Source organism: Aphelocoma coerulescens (genome assembly GCF_041296385.1).
Source record: "Aphelocoma coerulescens isolate FSJ_1873_10779 chromosome Z unlocalized genomic scaffold, UR_Acoe_1.0 ChrZ, whole genome shotgun sequence".
Lineage (NCBI taxonomy): Eukaryota > Metazoa > Chordata > Aves > Passeriformes > Corvidae > Aphelocoma > Aphelocoma coerulescens.
This window is the reverse complement of record NW_027184085.1, coordinates 20,744,119-20,760,227: the sequence shown is the minus strand read 5'-3', so window position 1 is coordinate 20,760,227 and position 16,109 is coordinate 20,744,119. Positions and strand designations below refer to the sequence as shown.

The window sequence follows — 16,109 nt, the reverse complement described above, 5'->3', positions numbered from 1 at the left end:
AATGTCATTGTTACGCTGCCTGTCACAGCATTCTTCTGGACATCTGCCCAGCTGTGGGGTGAGCAGGTTCACGGTGTGCTGGGTGAAGACCTGGCTGAAGGGCAGAGCTCAGAGGGTGCAGTGACTGGGGCTGCATCTGGCTGGTGACCAGCCACCAGCAGTGTTCCTCAGGGTGCAGTTCTAGGGCCAGTTCTGTTCCATGTGTTTATCAGTGATCTGGATGAAGGACTGGAATCCACCATGGGCAGGCTGGGTGATGCCTCCAAACTGGACCGGTGCTGTTGACGCTCTTGAGGGACAAGAAGCCTTGCAGAGGGATCTAGCTGGCTTAGAACATTGGGCAGTCATCAATGGCATGACATTTAATAACAATGAATGATGGATTCTGCATCTAGGACTTGAGAGCGATGCTGGGCACAAGGATAAAGCAGGAAAGGAGTGGCTGTTGGGCAGCCCTGCAGGAAGGGATCTGAGGGTGCTGGTTGGCAGCAGCTCACTGTGAGCCCTCAGTGTGCCCTGGCAGCTCCGAGGGCAAACAGCATCCCGGGAGCTTGAGCACAGCACTGCCAGTGACAAGAGAGGGATTATCCCACTGTATTCAGTGCTGTGCAGCCTCACCTGGAGTGTTCAGGGCAGCTCTGCACCCCACAATTTTAGAAGGTTGTGAAGGTCCTTGAGTGCATCCAGAGGAGGGCAGCAAAGCTGTTGAGAGGGCTGGGAGGCCATGTCCTGTGAGGAACTGCTGAGGACTTTGGGCATCTCTACTTTGTAGAGAAGGAGCTGAGGGGTGACCTACTTCCTCAGGGATATCTTATCTCTGATACCCAGTGATATTATGTGCGGGAATGGTTCAAAAATACGCAAGGGGAGGTTCAGAGATGACATTAGAAAGCATTTCTTTACTTACATGAACCTTCCTCTGACGGACCTTCACAACTCTCCCAACTCTGACTCCTTCTCATTTTCCCCTTTGAAAGAATAATAGAAACATTTCTTGATCCCTGCGAATGACTGTAAAATATTTTAAGGAATTAGTGTTCTGTTGTAATAGATGCTCTTTTGCTTTCTACTATATCAACTTAATAACTCAATTTCTGTCCCGTTCTACCTCATTTTACGCCAGTGCAACTCAACACGCTTCAAGAGATGTTTCTTTTCTTGTTACACAGCTTTCCTTGTTAATGCTGCGATGGAAAACTTTAACAGTAGATTATCGTTGGTGGCAAGCAAGAAATCCTGAAAGTAAGTAACTGTTTCCCTGTAAAGAGTGCTTATATAAACTTCTGCAGAGTTTCTTTTCATCTAGGCCATGGTTATACTGAATGTCTGCTGATTGTACGTTCATTTTATAACTACTTAAAAATTGAAATAAATTTAATGCTACTAAAAAAAGCAGCATGTATGGTTCATTTCTTCATTATTTTTGCACTTCATTTCTAAGTCAACTTGAAATTAAAAGTGAATTCCACTGTAACTTAATCGTATGATTCTGCGCAAATAAATGCATGATTAATACCAGCATTCATCAGTCAGCTGAATGGAAAAACAACTATTAGCAGATCTCCTAACCAAATAAGAAGAGTTCATTGTATTGTTACCTACCTTCATATTCTTTTCTGTGTGATTGTTTTTTCTCCATCTTTCATTTGTATTTCCTTTTTAGAACAGAACTACTTTGGCAAATAATATTGTCTTCATTTTATCTTTTAAGAAACTGATACATTTTTCATCTTTGCAAGTATTGCTAATAAGCTAACAATAATTGGCCTAGATTTATTTTTAACCATACATCCTCTGATTTTTTTAATTAATATTTTACAAAGGTATGTTGTTTTATGATGTGCTAGTTGAAACCTAGACTTTTAGTGCTAAGCCCATTATACTGTAGAAAAATACGTATTTTGAATTAACAGGGATTGGAGATTTCAGGTCACGATAAAGTGGTAAGAGACACTAGAATTTTTAAACAACAGGAGTCCAGAATGCTTACTGATCCTGAGAAGCACAAACCACTGAGACTAGTGGTAGTTCTTACATTTGTTAGGCATTACCAGTCAAAAGGTATGAATTCCTCAGTTCTTCAAAATTCTCTTTGTACATAAGCATCAGTGCTGTCTGATTTCACTCTCTTGCAAGGCTGATGTGGCCAGACACTGGAAATAAAAATATTCAGGATCTAAGTGTGAGTAAAGTAATCTTTGTTTTCAGATGTCCCATATGGTGATTCCTAAAACAGTTCACACTACACTATCATTAATATTCTGGTAGTACTCCTGGTTATGTCTCCTGTCAAGGACCTGTTAGCACCTGTCAATCCAATAAAACTTCTAGTTAATCTTTAAATTAATATATCGACTCATTTTTATGCCAGTAGAGGCTTGGTTTTATAGTATTTGCAAAATTAGAGGAATGTGTTTTAGACAGCACATGGTGATTTCCAATGTTTTGTCATTTAGCCAAATGGAAATACCTTTTCAGATCAACATTAGAGGCAGTTCTCCAAATTCTTTCAAAGTCTACATACTTGCTGCATATCACCATCGAATAAGAGACGCTGGGAAAAAAATACTTTTCTTTCTTATAAATAGATATTTTTGCTCTGTTAGAATAAATTCATAGTTCAGTGTTGTAAGCCTCAGTCCAAGAACTGTCAACCTCCAATGCTGCTGAGGTATGTAGACCAAAGGCATGTCATTGAATGAATTTGGGACATACTGGTTCCTGGCTGCTGTTCATGAATAAGCTGCTGGTTTAAAGCAAATTAATTGAAAGCACCTAGTTTTTATCTGGGTAAAATACCTGGCCATTAGATTTCCTTAGTAAAATATGTATATTTAACTTCAAGCTATTGGCTTAAAAATATCCTTGGCCTATTTTTTTGGCTTGATGACTTGCTTTGTTCAACCATTTTTACTTATTCCCAGATGATAATATTTCTTATTAGAATCTTAATTTTGTAATAGAGAAAATATCTATTTATAATTAATACGTTGCAGCCAAATTTTCGCCTTTTTTGGCTCCCTTTCCAGTGGAAGAAAAAAAAGTTGCTGCTAAGAATTAGAATATAGTTATGGTGCTTGTATGAAAAGAAGGAGTCCACTTCGCTTATTTCTCTGTCTTGGCTTCTTTCTACCTACTATTTGTTTTGAAGGAGGAATTACTTAATTGAAAACATTGTCTGATTTTATCTAACTAGAAATAGCAGAAATACTGATTTAATACAATTTACTAATGGAGCATGAATGTCAGGCTGTCTTGTTACTTTGGTTTCTGCTTTTAGTAGTGGCCAGTTCATTTCCTGTAAATGAGGGCCTGTCAGCATTTCAATCTTAAACCTTATTTTCGGAGGTTATAACTTGGTAGTTCTACATTTTTTTGAGCACAATATTAGCAAACAGACTTGAATTCACGATGCAAATTTTATTTTTGTGAAGCTTTTACTTTAGTCTCTTTTTCATTCCTACTTTCTGGTATTATTTAAGTAGCTCTAGGTCTGCTAAATCAGCTGAATTAAAACTTTTTAAAAGGCATTTGGCTTATAAAAATAGAATTTAACTTTTACCTTTGCAAAATAAGGAAGTGAAAGCAACCATATTTTAAACCATTTAAAGCAATTGTGGTCTTTGCACAATTTCTGTTTTTCTTTGCAAAATAGCAGTATTCTGCCAAATACCTTTTTTTATTTTAGTATGAGTTTCTGTATAAACACGTGCATGCTAGTTTGCTTTTACATTCCTAGCATCTGGTAGTATTTTGCTTAGTAATTGTACTGTGTATCACTAGGCAATTCTGTTTCTGATGTTTGACTTTTGAGAGTGTAGTGATTGTGAAAACAACTGAAAAAGATTTAACTGATAGTGGATTGAGCAACCCATGAGCAACCCATGAATTTACAGCAGCAGCTGGCATAAGTGTGTTGTCCCAAGGTTTTAGATCTGCTTTGTTCCTTCACTAAATTATGGTGAGTGATATCTTTTCCAGGAAGACAGGGCCTTCTATTCTGATACTCACGCAATGTGAACATTGAATGGGAAGTGTGAGCTCAGGATTAGGTATCCAGAAATAAAGAAGTATTTATTATAAGGCAATTGTAGAAATTGATAATAATTGGTAAGGGAGGGCGTATAAAGATCATGTCAGCAGGAAGGGGCAGGGGGAAGAATTGTATGGGTTTTTTCAGATATGCCAATGAATGTGAATAAAAGTGCACTAATGAATTTTATCACATGTAGATAGGATATTCATGTAAATAAACAAATCTTACTCTAATAAAGCACAGACCACTATCTCCCACAGCTCTTAAGCTTAATTTGGGAGCACAGTACTCAAGTTTTGTGTCAAGAGGTAGAAACAGTAATTCTCTAAGTAAAAGGAATTTTATTGAAGCATTTAATATGGTGCATTTTTAAGTCAGTAGTTTTTCTGATTTTCATCTGAGAACAAACAGTGCTTTTAAAACTACTAATCTAAAGCTTCTTAAAATTTGTTGAGGTAAGTAATATAACATTACCAAAGAAAGTACTTTTCTGAATTTATTAAATCAACTGCATGTATTTAGGAGATGTTTAATGCTGTCATGAGAGGGTTAAGGGTTTTCTTTTTGTTAAAGGCATTCTTTTATTTAAATAATTATTTGTAAGATTAGCAATTTCAAGCCCAAACTTGCACAAAAAAATCTGTCTTATAAAGATTTAAATCTGTTAGAATAGCTTTCATATAGCTCCTGTAAGTGTATTGAAATAATTTAAAGAAGTCATGTTTATGCAGAAGCTGCAAGTTGACATGGATCTGAGAATTGACTGGAGTCTGTTGAATGCTGTAAAATACAAGAATTCAATTTTTATTCTGAAAATACATGAGTCATAAATCACTGCATTTTGTAGAAGCACTCTGGGGAAACATTTCTATGTTCTTGAATTGTGCTTTGCTTTCCCTTAGATATTGCTGTTGCTCAGGGTTGGAGTTAGGGTATTGGCCTTGCTGGACCTTTCATCTCCCTATATATAGCTGTTCTTGTGAACTGTAAGAATGGTGACATGCTTCTGAAGTTATTAAAACTAGGTTCTGTAGTCCTGATGAAGCATTTGGGAGGCTGTTTAACAAGGAATTGGAAGACTGGAATAATTTGATTGCCCACATTGGTAATGTTGTTTGAATGCCTTCTGCTGAAAAGTCAGGCTCAGTTGTCTTGAAGTATATGGAAATGTGGTGTTCATTCATTATGTACCTACACCAATGTACTTGGAGCTATTTCAGTATAAAAAATGACACACAAGCATTAACACTGCACTTTTTTCAGTCTAATTTAACTTGCTGAATAGTGTTAGTAGGTTAGCCCAGCAGGATACCACAGCATGTGGTTAAACTGCTGCTGACAGCCAAAATGTTTTTTAGAAGGTACACATATTTCTCTCTAGCCAGGCTGCTTTTCAGTATCAATAAACCTTTATCATCCAGTGCAAAAAATAACCTATTCATTTTATTTTTCAGTAATTTCTACCAATCCAGATGTACTGTTAGAATTAGGAAAAGAAGAGGTAAGTATTTTTGTTTGTAAGAGATAATAAAATTTTTTTGGGGAAAAAGGAAAATCAGTATATACAATTACTGCATTTTCCTAGGACTGTTCCTTGGGTGGACTACTGCTAAAATACTGTGTATTTTCCTTCAGCCATTTTTGTTGTTCTAATGCTTTTTTTTCCCTGTAGTATAACTAGTAAAATTTCCTAGTTGTGATGAATGAGGTTTAAATTGACTTACTGCACAAGTCAGTGGGTAATGCATAATAAACAGTATTTTGCCTCTGGATACGCCATCTAATCACAGTAGCTCAACAAACTCATTTGCATGCAACGAAAATGGTGTGATAATCAACATCCCTGCTACATTAATGCTCCAAGGACTCACTCAGGATTGGAGTCCCATTGTGCTGGGTGCCACCAGGAGACAGAAGTCTCATGCCAAGGAGGGTGATGACCATGCCTTGCAAAGATTTAGCCGTCATCTTTAACATCATGCAACAGGGCCCATTTGCAGGGCTGAAGCCTACACACTACTTTTCAAGATTACCTTCATTTAACATTGCACAAGGGCTTGGGCAAGAAGATCCACTCAGAATTGAGCGTTTCAAGATGATCCATGGCTGAATTTTAATTGCTAAGTGGACTCTGTCACAGAATGTCTGGAGTTAGAACGGACCTCTGGAGACAAAATCATAGAATAGTTTAGGTTGGAAAAGACCTCTATGATCCTCAAGTCCAACCATCCAAATCCACCACTAAACCCGGTCCCTGAGTGCCTCACAGGATTGTGTTGAGGTGGCTTTTGAATATCTTCAAAGAAGGAGACTCCACAGCCTCTCTGGGCAGCTTGTTACAGTGCTCAGTCACCCTCCAGTAAAACAGTTTTTCCTAATTTTCAGATGGAACTTCTGTATTTTAGTTGGTGCCTGTTGCCCTTTGTCCTATCACTTGGCACCACTGAAAAGAGCCTGACCCTATCCTCTGACACCTGCCTTTAAGATACTCGTGTGTATTTTTTTTAACAAGAAGTTATAATATATTGCATTTCATACTTAATAAAAAATTATGTAATATTATGTGTTACAGGGAAAAGTCAGTTATCTTAGACATTGAGACCTGTGGCAATAACTTGCAAGTAGTTTGTTGAATTCCTCCATTGGAAGAAAGAGCAAATCAAGAATGTCTTGTAGGTAACATTACACTATATTGATGGGACACAGGAATGCTATGTGACTTGAGAATATTCCTATGTCTAATGCTTTCTAATATCACTCACAACAGCAAACTCAACTGCTGTTAAGAGTCACTATCAAAAAGTTGTTAGATTACACACTTTGATTTGCCTGTATAGATATGGCATGTTGGTCTGATGTTTGAGGATTCCATTTTTTTTCAGATGTTGTATATATGGAGCATATTTGCTTCTGTAGCATATTTTCAGAATTTTTATTTCTTTGAGCTAAATTCTCAAGTGCTCCTATTTTGTATGGAAGCAGAAAAAATACATCCAAGTCATAGGCTTATAATAGAAAAAGCGGAAACTGTTAGAAACTTTATTATGTAGAAGAACATAGTGCTCTAACAGGGGCCTCATCAACTGAAACAAGTATCTGAAGAGGATGGAGCCAAGCTCTTCTTGGTGATGCCAAGCAATAGGACAAGAGGCAATGGGATGCACAAGAACATCAGGAAGAGCTTCTTCACTCTGCACTGGAACAGGTTGCCCAGAGAGGTTGTGGAGTCTCCCTCACTGGAGTTTCTCAAGAGCTGTCTGGATGCAACCTGTGCCCTGTGCTCTTGGATGACCCTGCTTGAGTAGGGAGGTTGGACCAGATGACCCACTGTGGTCCCACACAATAGTTAAGGAAACTTCCCAGTCCAACAATCCAGGAGCCACTGTGTCAGTCACTAAGTCCATTTGCAGATACACACCCGACACACAGTCGGATCAGGTTTCCTTACCAGCTCAACTCCAGGTCTCCGTCTTCCCTTAGGCTCACACATCCTGATCCTTAAAATAATTTAATTGTGGCATAATAACAAAATAACAGCTTAAGCTGGATGCCTCTGAGGAGGGACCCAGAACAAAGGAATTTTATACCCTCAAAGCCAAAAGGCTTTTATACCCTCACACTGTAAACATGGAAAAGTCCAGGTGTCATCAACCATGTCTCAATGTCCCCTCACCTGGCAGGGCCGCAGGTCCCCAGGCCCCTTGTTCTGCAAAGAGTTGGCAGTTCATGGCCTCTTTCCAGGGGCTCTTGCCAGAGCTCAACCCAGAGCTCAACCTGCAGCTCCCACTGCAGCTGCACCCTGAGCTACCTGCTCTGAATGTGTTCCTCAACACAGCCTTACCCATTCTGTGATTCTGTAATGAAAGACCCAGCCCACTGAGAGTCCACTGTTCCCTAGATTCAGGAATGCCTATAGCTTATGACTACAGTAGTTTTATTTGTACGTATTTCCTGTCCCAGATATGTCCTTAGCACTGAGGATCATTTAATTCATGGATGCAGTTAGTCTTCCTTTGCAGCATCTTCATTTTCTACACATTTTATGTTGGTACAGTTAGTAAGGATTCCTTCTTGCCAGCAGCTGCAGTAATTTAGACAATAGAGCCCTGGTGCTGTAGACGTTTTCTCATCAGTTGTTCATCAGCTGAGCAGTTCATGTGTGTGCTCCACAATCTGCTTCAAGCTCTGTAAGCTTCAAGAAGACACTAATGAGCAACTGGTTACAGTGACATTTTGAATAGCTCCTGCATTTTAAACTGGATTTTAATGTTTACTAAGGAATTGCAGATTATTTTGTCCCTCTTTATCAGATTTACAAATGTAGCCTTACATAGAGCAAATACTGGGCTACCTGCAAAAAGTAGTTTAATTTCTATTTTTTTATAGTTGCAGAAAGTAAAAAGTGATCTCGACACGGTGCTGTTAGCAGTTCAGTTAAAGAATAAAAAGCTGGAAGCAGATCTGGAAAGGTAATACAATAACTTGGATTTAGGAATGCTGTATGCTTTTTTTTAATTTTTTTTTGACTGCCCAGGGAAACTATTTATCTTTTGTGCCATTTCCTACTTTTCATGTTTCAAAGAGAACAGCAGTGGTGTGAGGAACAGGAACAGATGCTAGATACTCTTAATAAAGCTGAAGAAGAGACAAAAACCCAAGTTGAACAACCTTCCACAGAAAGGTATTTCTACATTTTTGAGTTATAAATTGAAGAATTTAAATATTGAGAAGAGCAAATGAGCAACAAAACTCTTAAAATGTATTCCTTGTTTTGTTTAATAGATCAAATAATTGCTCATAATCTATATTTGAAACATGGAAGTAATGCTGCTATATCCTGTGATTAAAAATGTTGAATTCATAATAATAGATAATAAGTGGGGGTTGTTTTACTTATAAAGGACTTTTTAATTACTTCATTTGATCCCATGTTCTATTGCTATGTTTTTACTATTAGTTTGAAAATCAGAGGATTTGATGAACTGAAAAATAAAATAATGACATTAAAGACCTATAGGAAAGAACTTTTGAGTGCTTTGGGTGAATTCCTGGATGAACATTTTCCCCTTCCAGAGATAGGTGAAAATACTAAAAACAAGGTAAGGCTTTTCTTTACCTATTAAATTTGAAATGTTCAATTTATGTTTAATTAGATGCAGTATCTGTTTAAAGTCACTACCATTGAATCTGCAGTTATATTTTGAAATAAGCATAGTTCTTACAGTTGATCCTCTAGGTTTCATTTCTATTTTTTAGGTTGTTTTATATTATTTAAGACTGTTTCCAGCTGGATATTTTCTTTTCTTAATGCATATATCCTTTACCCAATGAGATGCATAGCAATGTATTGTATTTCTTACTGAACTGCAAGCTATGCCAAATTTGGAAATGGTGTGGGGCTCAGTCCAAATTGACTAATTTTCTTTTTTACTTGACTGGGCAAGTAGATTCCTATTTTCCTTGGCAAAGCAAATTTTAATTGTCTAAAAATGTTTTTGGAACAATAAGGAAAAGTGTTTATAATTATAGCGTAGTTTGGAATGTTAACCATCAGATTTTGTTCAGGAAAACTGGGTCAAAAATTATCTTAAAACTTCAGGGAAAATAGGCAGCCAGGGAGTATTTTGCATAATAAATTCAAAGTGTGCAGTAAAAATAAAACTATTACCATTACTATTTGATAGATACAAAAAAGCTATGAAAAAAGGCAGAGCTTGATTTTGATTTCAGGCACACTTAACATTACAGAACTAGAAACGATTTCTTTAATCCAGTTTCCTGTTATTTCAGATAACTACATAATATAATTTCTTCAATATTATGGTTGAGCTCCATTTTAGAACAAATAATTTTTTCTACTACTGTTTCTACTGTGTTTTTTCTTCTAGTACTTCAGTACTCTGGTTAGAAACTGTCTCATAGCTTCCAGTCTAAATTTATCCATTTCTAACACAGATCCACGCGTATTCTTACACCAGAATTTTCCTTAGAATAGCTCTGTTTCTTTCTTGTGTTTATTGCCCCTGCTGTATTTATAGGCAGGAATCTCATACCTTCTCTTTCTTTGTTTTGCTAATTGAACTAGCAATGCCTTTATGTTCTCCTGTAAGATAGTATTTTTCAATTCCCTAGCGTATCATAGTAATACCCATTTTCTGTTTGTTTTCACTTGGATTCATCTTTTTTGCAACCTGCTAAGAAACAATATTATAAATAAAACTACTAGCTCATACCCATCACCAAAGCAACTAATTACACTCTTGTCTTTTTCCGTCTGTAATTTGCAGCTAATGAATCCTGAGCTTTTAATTAAAAAAAAAAAATCTGGGTTTTGCACATAAAAATATCAAATGGAGATGTCAAGACATGATGTCCATTTTCAAAGCATTTAAACATCTTATTTTGTTGAATCTTAGTTTTTTCTGCATACCCATGCATTTGTTTCCTGCTGTTAGTAAATATGACATTTTGCTCTCAGTCTCTCCAGTTTAGAAACAAGGATCTTGTGTGAGACAGTAGGTAGACGATAGTAGTCCAGGTAGACGATACCAGTTTCCCTTTTCCACAAACACTGTAACTCTGTTGAAGAAGGCCACTAAATTTGTTGGGTGCAGTTGGTCTTTAATGAAGCCATGTTGGCTGTCACCAATCACTTAAACAAAAAAACGACTGATTAATTTCAACACAAGATTTTATCTTCCCTTAGCCTAAATTTTATTTATGCATTTCCTGAACTCTTAAACAGTTTGTTTTCTGACCAGTTCTTTTCTTTCTTTTCATGCTTTGTGAATTCATAGCTTTTCTGTATCATTTGACTCACTTGGATCACTTGGCTTAACTACAGATCCCTCCCTAATCTGCATCTAAGTGAAAAATTGAGAAGGCAGGACAGCCAGCCATTTTTGTCTATGTTGTTTTACTGAGTGTCAGAAATGCACAGTGTAATCACTGGCAATTAAATTTGCTGCTATGTTGATTCAGGAGAACCCCTTATTCACTTCTATTATCAGCAGTGAGACTGGTTCAACAGTCTGGCAGCACCAAACTCTTAACTCTGCACATCAGTAATTTTGCTTCACTTTGTGGAGGCATCTTGTGTTCACAGTGGTTCTGTGTGAGGGCAAATATACAGGGTTGATGTCTGTAGGACATGGCTGCAGCATAGTCTGAACTGCTCCAAGCCTCACTGGTGTGGTTCCGCCCTCCTTTCACCTGGCACATGCATGTCAGATTGGGAGTGGGAGTGAAGACTGGGTCACAGCAGCTGAGGTTGGCTTCCATTGCCATGGCCTAACACCTTTAGTATAGGTAGTGACTGTAGTGACAATTATCTTGCATTTTAAATCTAGGATTAAAAAATACTATTTTTTTCAAGATAATAATATGAAGAGTCAGAGGTTGAGGAATATTGTTCATGCAAATTGTCTGATTGGAAGGGTGAAGAAGATGCCTTTCAGGCTAAATAATGAAATGCTGAACATCCTGCTTAAAGTGACTTAATAAGCATTAATTGATTAGAGGTACTTATTGTAGTAGTAGTAGTTTTGACCAGGGAAACACATCAGTAGAGGCTGTGAAGTACCTTCATGTTTGCTCTAAGGAGCTTTTTGCAGATAGTGTAGATTCTATTTCCTCAGCCGAGTATGAAGATAAAGGCACATAGATAGATGTTATTGGGCCGTAGCTCCAGGATTTGCAGAGCTTCCGTGGGGCAGGCTCTCCATGGAAGCTGAAACTTCTGACTCTCTGCAGGTGAGAATATTACAAACTGTGATTGGAAAAAAGGATTCAGGACTTTCCTTTTACATATTCTTTTTTGCTTGTATTCTTCTTCTGTTCCAGAAGTGGAGCTTGTATAAGGTGCTGCACACCTGTTAATATCTTAGAACCTAAATTGACATATCCAACAGCAATGCTGAGAAAGCCAGTGGTATATTATCTCGTTTATTTTGTTGAAATTGAAGTGCATGGGAAAAAAGAATAAAACCAAAAAATTAAAGAATCAGGTTTACCGTGCAACAGTACAAGCAGATCCAGATTGCTGCCAAAGGAATCTCTATCACTTTATAGACAAATGGCTTGATTTGCTTGCTACAAAGGAAAACAAACAATTTTCTAGTGATATTTTGTCATTGCCTCTTTTTTCCACCCAAAGTCTTTAACTGTTCTATTTCTTAACCTTGATAAGATAAATTTTTTAGTTGAATGGAAAACAAATAAGTATTCATTGTCAAGTCATGAAAAAATACTAAAGCACTATGAAATGAAGTCTTGAGTTGTATCAAATTTGTATTCTAAACATTTATTTAAAGCTCATGTAAAATATTTTTCCCCAACAAATCTTGTTCACAGAACCTTCTGTACTACATTATAAATGTGATCGACTTGGTTTTATTTAAATTAAAACAGATAGAAACATTATGATCACTTTAGATTAATCTCACTTAATAATTCAAAAAATTTTACATTTGAAGCATAGGATTTTGAACTCGTAGATTTAAGTGCTACCTTGTATTTCTGTCAGGACTAAATCTAAGTAAAAGTTTTCATCTATTGAGTACTATGCAATCAAATAATTGTGTGGTTATTTTACTTCATCAATTAACATTTTTCCTGACTGGTTTGGGGCTTTGTTAATTTGGCTGGGGGGGGTGGTTATCTTTCCAGAACTCTTCTGCAGAGCCAGCTGTGGAACTGATAACAATACAAGAAATTTTAGAGGTAAGATGTTTTTACTATGTAGAGATCTGAGGAATTTTTAAATACTCAGATGTAACAATGATGATGATGATAGTAATAATAATAAAGTGTTTATTTTAAAGATAAATAGCAGTATAGGGCATTAATGTAGTTAATCTAGGATGATTATGAATGTTGTGTCTTCAAGAAGACTGCAGGGAGACAGACACCTCATTGCAGCCTTCTAGTACTGAAAGGGGGCCTATAAAAAGAGCAACTTTTTACATGGGGGAATAGTTTTAAATTAAGAGAGATTTAGATAAGCTGTTGAGAAGAAATTCTTTACTGCGAGGGTGCTGAGGCACAGAAACAGGTTGCCCAGAGAAGCTGTGGATGCCCCATCCCTGGCAGTGTTCAAAGCCAGGTTGGATGGGGCTTTGAGCAACCTGATCTAGTGGAAGGTGTCCCTGCACATGGCAGGGGGTTGGAACCAGATGACCTTTAAGGTACATTCCAACCCAAACCATTCTATGCATCTAAATCAGTTTCCTATTTTAATTCCTATCAAATTAAACCCCCAATTTTTACAAGAGCTGTAGCAGTAATGTTCAGTTTAGGCTGGAGAATGGTTGTCTCTTATTTCTTGATTTTATAATGTTTAGTTCAAAGAAGTTTTATGTGCCTTAGTGGCACATAAAACGTTAGGAGAGACAAATACTATGTTTAACAAAAAGATTGGCCCATTTCATGCTCTATTTTGTACTGTTTCAAGAAAAATATTTCTGAAATATACATTAACAGTTACAGAAGGACCAATTAATGTGTAGCCTCAGAAGGACCAATAGTCTTGTGTATTTACTGGATTTTTAACTCATATGAAGAAATCAATTAATCCAATTCATGCATTCCTAATTGATTTTATAAGTACGCATGCATTGCTTAGTATGAATTTTTACTTACAGTTAATTTATAAATTTGAATTGCAAAGCATAATTTTCCTTCTTGTCTTAAATGTAGCATTTGAAGTGAATTCTCCTGTTCCTCCTCCTTAGACAGTTCTAAACATCTATATGTAAGATGGCCCTGGGGAAAAAATTCTTTTCTTGAGGCAAAACTTGACGGATAAAAACTATCTGGTACTAAGATGCTATTATCTGATCACTATGATATTGTTGTACTTTAACTTAAAGCCCAGGCTTTGAGTTTACATTATCAAAATCATTTTACATGCTTCACATATCTCAGCATACCCGTTAATGCCAAATCAGGCAGAGCTTGAAAATAGATCAGAATTTAGAATGGCCACAGCCCTAACTGAACAAGAATTTTGAAGTTCTTCTAATGCTTTAAAATTGCCCTTCATATTTTTCTGATACTGTTAATCTCCTGAAAATGTGAACATATTCAAGTAATGTCTGACTTCCATTTGGAAGAGCACACTATTTGAAAAATTCAGACTAATTTTGAATTTTAACTGTCCTCACCTAGAGTGTCAATGTCCCTTGCCCTTGTAATCTGGAAGGTTTTTCTTTTTGAGTAGTGTGCTTCTCGCTTCAAGTCCCTGTTAAATTTGAAAATGTTTTCTTAGATACACATAAGAGTTGCAGCCATAAGGCCTATTTTGGAATATCAGGTGTCAGAAAAGACAAGTAAAAATTTGTCTAAAATAATGCATTTGGAGTAAATTCTCATAATTGGAAGTACAAAAGATATTAACTAGAACAATTCTTCAGAATTTTCTGAAAAAGAAGAGCAGTTGTTTATCTGGGTCTTTTTTTTAGTAGCAGTGAGTTAAAAAAAGAAAAATCTGGTAGTAAAAGGATTTTGAGTTTGTCTTTAGCAGACAATATTTTGTACTTACTGAAATTGGGAAAGTATAACATTTAAAAGCTCTGAGTAGAAAGATGAAACATCTAGGATGAATAGAAAGAACACCATGGAATGGGTAAGATTATTTAATCTGTAATGTGTGCAGTATTCCCCATGAGCAATATGATGAGGCCATGAAACACGGTCTCCATGAACTGAAAAAGAATTACAAAATTGATTTTGTTTTTAACTCCATTAACTAATTCTGTATTGAGATAAGGAATTTGATCTATATTTATTCTGGATAAAAGGAGGATTCTGGTTCTAATTTTTTACATCAAAAAAGATATTATGAAGTTAGTTAGTTACTTCTACTTTGAACAGCTCTTATATTTCTTCTGTAGGCCTTTATTTCTTATATTGCCTACATTACAATAATTTGTATAAATTTGGTTAAAGGAGATAAAAATCTAGCTGTTTTGTTAATTTCCTAAATCTTACCCTTTTGGTCTTCCAGATTCTGATAAACAAATTAATGACCACACCACATGACCCTTATGTAACAATCGATGAGTCATTTTGGCCACCTTATATTGAGCTGCTGCTGCGATATGGAATGGTCCTGAGGCACCCAGAAGATCCAAAGAGATTGCGCCTTGAAGCTTTTCACAAGTAGTGTGACGTACACGTGCACTTGTACACAAAACACCACCAGTACTCTTACTTCGGGGCTGGGACATACTTAGGTTTCATAATAAGCTTTCTTAGTATCAGCCATCGTTTCTTGTGCTTCAGTTTTATATCAAGATTTGCATTGTGGAAGATTTTTTAAAGATGCTTAAAGATCTTAAAGATGCTTTTCTAAGATGCCAATTCATGTAATAGATAAAGATGTTTAACAGTCCTTTTTAAAAATCATACTTTCTGCATTGCTTTTATGGTTTAGATTTTTTAGATTGCTTGAAGTCTTCTCAATTTCCTTTAGTATTTTCTTGTATTCTGTAGAGGCAAAATTCAGAATAACACCACTCCTCCTGTACATGGTCTTGCAAACATTTGGAACTAACAGAGAGGTATCCTCTCACGAATGTGTTATGCCTTGTTTCTTGGAGCCTTTGCAAACAAATTTATTGGCTTCAAGATAAACACTTAGGAAAGCTGACACATCTTTCTGTGCAAAGTGCAGCAGATGGTAAGTCTGCACCTTTCACTGCATGCTTCCAAAATTGCCCATACTGTGTTATGCTATATTGCCTTACAGTATCTGTCTTCACTTTTTCAGACCTTCTTTATCAAGTCTTTAATGGGTCTCTGTTCTGTTGCTCTCTACAGCTTCTAAATTATGTCAGTTGAGAGTTACCTTCTGACTCAATGCTGGCATTTTTTGTAATCTTAGTCTTTTCTGTAGCCATTGTTATTGTATTGTATTGTATTGAGTACAAAAATTCTACTCTTGCATATCTGTAGTGACTAAAACTTTGGAAAATAAACTTTGTCTGTTATTAATTAGATTGCAGTTTTTTATCGAGGTAGGAACTTTAGTGATTTTTCAGTTGATGGAAAAATAAAGTGTTGTATACAATCA

The 16,109-nt window shown here is 36.4% G+C and overlaps 1 protein-coding gene across 2 annotated transcripts in view; it reads left to right on the top strand.

Annotated features, from left to right (window-relative positions):
* Window positions 1–16,109, top strand: part of CENPK (centromere protein K) — a 23,506-nt gene extending 7,397 nt beyond the window's left edge. For both annotated transcript variants that reach the window (XM_069001713.1, XM_069001712.1), the window contains exons 4-10: window positions 1,170–1,242; window positions 5,491–5,537; window positions 8,423–8,505; window positions 8,619–8,717; window positions 8,994–9,135; window positions 12,704–12,757; window positions 15,042–16,109. In XM_069001713.1, coding sequence (XP_068857814.1) covers window positions 1,170–1,242; window positions 5,491–5,537; window positions 8,423–8,505; window positions 8,619–8,717; window positions 8,994–9,135; window positions 12,704–12,757; window positions 15,042–15,200 — 657 coding nt within the window. In that variant the 3' untranslated portion in view covers window positions 15,201–16,109. The remainder of the gene's footprint in view (window positions 1–1,169; window positions 1,243–5,490; window positions 5,538–8,422; window positions 8,506–8,618; window positions 8,718–8,993; window positions 9,136–12,703; window positions 12,758–15,041) is intronic.